The 726-nt window shown below is 60.2% G+C and overlaps 1 protein-coding gene across 1 annotated transcript in view; it reads right to left on the reverse strand.

The window, feature by feature from the left end:
* Nucleotides 1-226: 226 nt before the first annotated feature.
* Nucleotides 227-726, reverse strand: part of NTNG1 (netrin G1) — a 177,143-nt gene continuing 176,643 nt past the window's right edge. Inside the window, exon 9 of the mRNA XM_021709453.1 lies at nucleotides 227-726. Coding sequence (XP_021565128.1) covers nucleotides 515-726 — 212 coding nt within the window. The 3' untranslated portion in view covers nucleotides 227-514.

Consider the following 726-nt stretch of genomic DNA (forward strand, 5'->3'; position numbering starts at 1 on the left):
GGATTCAGGGGCGAAAGCAGGCCAATATGGCAGCTTGTGACAGATATCCTTATACCCACGATGCGCCTGACAGCAAAGAATGCTATTTGGTCGGTCCACCCACTGGGCATCGTGGTGCCAGGGCACCACTTAGAGTCGCCGATGTTTTTAGGTTGGTTGATCTGTTTGTTGTCGTCGTCGTTATCTTTGTTTGATTGGTTTGTTTCGGGGGGGGGGGGAGGAGGGTGCTATCACAGCCTGTCAATCCACAATATGCTTTGCAGCTGGCCATGCGATTTGGAGCGAGACTGCCAACAGCTGCCAACTCCTCTGGCGTCAGAAATTAACAGTCTTGACTCGGATGGGCTGTCCCCGGCTGATAAATATGGCTTAGTTCGGCGAGGCCTCCTTAGCTGGGACACTGTCTGAGTGGGGGTGTCTGGTGCGTGTGTTTCCTACGTTAGGAGCAAAGATGCTTGGCTGGTGTGGCTGTCCCCACGGCACAGGCCTGTCCGGCGGCGGCTGGGTGGGACGCCTAGAACACCAGGGGGCTGGCAGTCCCCAGCAGCAGCAGCAGCAGCAGCAGCAGCGCGGGGGAGCCGTGCGGGGGCGCGGCCTGGCCCGAGTCCGGGCCGCAGCTGCCCGCCTCCTCGCACCGCAACTTCTCGCAGAAGATGCCCGTGTACGCGGCCGGGCACAAGCAGCGCACGTTGTTGTGGCACGTCCCTCCGTTCTGGCAGTGCAGGA

The sequence above is a fragment of the Carlito syrichta genome, unplaced genomic scaffold, assembly GCF_000164805.1.
Source record: "Carlito syrichta isolate Samal-C Ts95f unplaced genomic scaffold, Tarsius_syrichta-2.0.1 Scaffold234134, whole genome shotgun sequence".
NCBI classification, from domain to species: domain Eukaryota; kingdom Metazoa; phylum Chordata; class Mammalia; order Primates; family Tarsiidae; genus Carlito; species Carlito syrichta.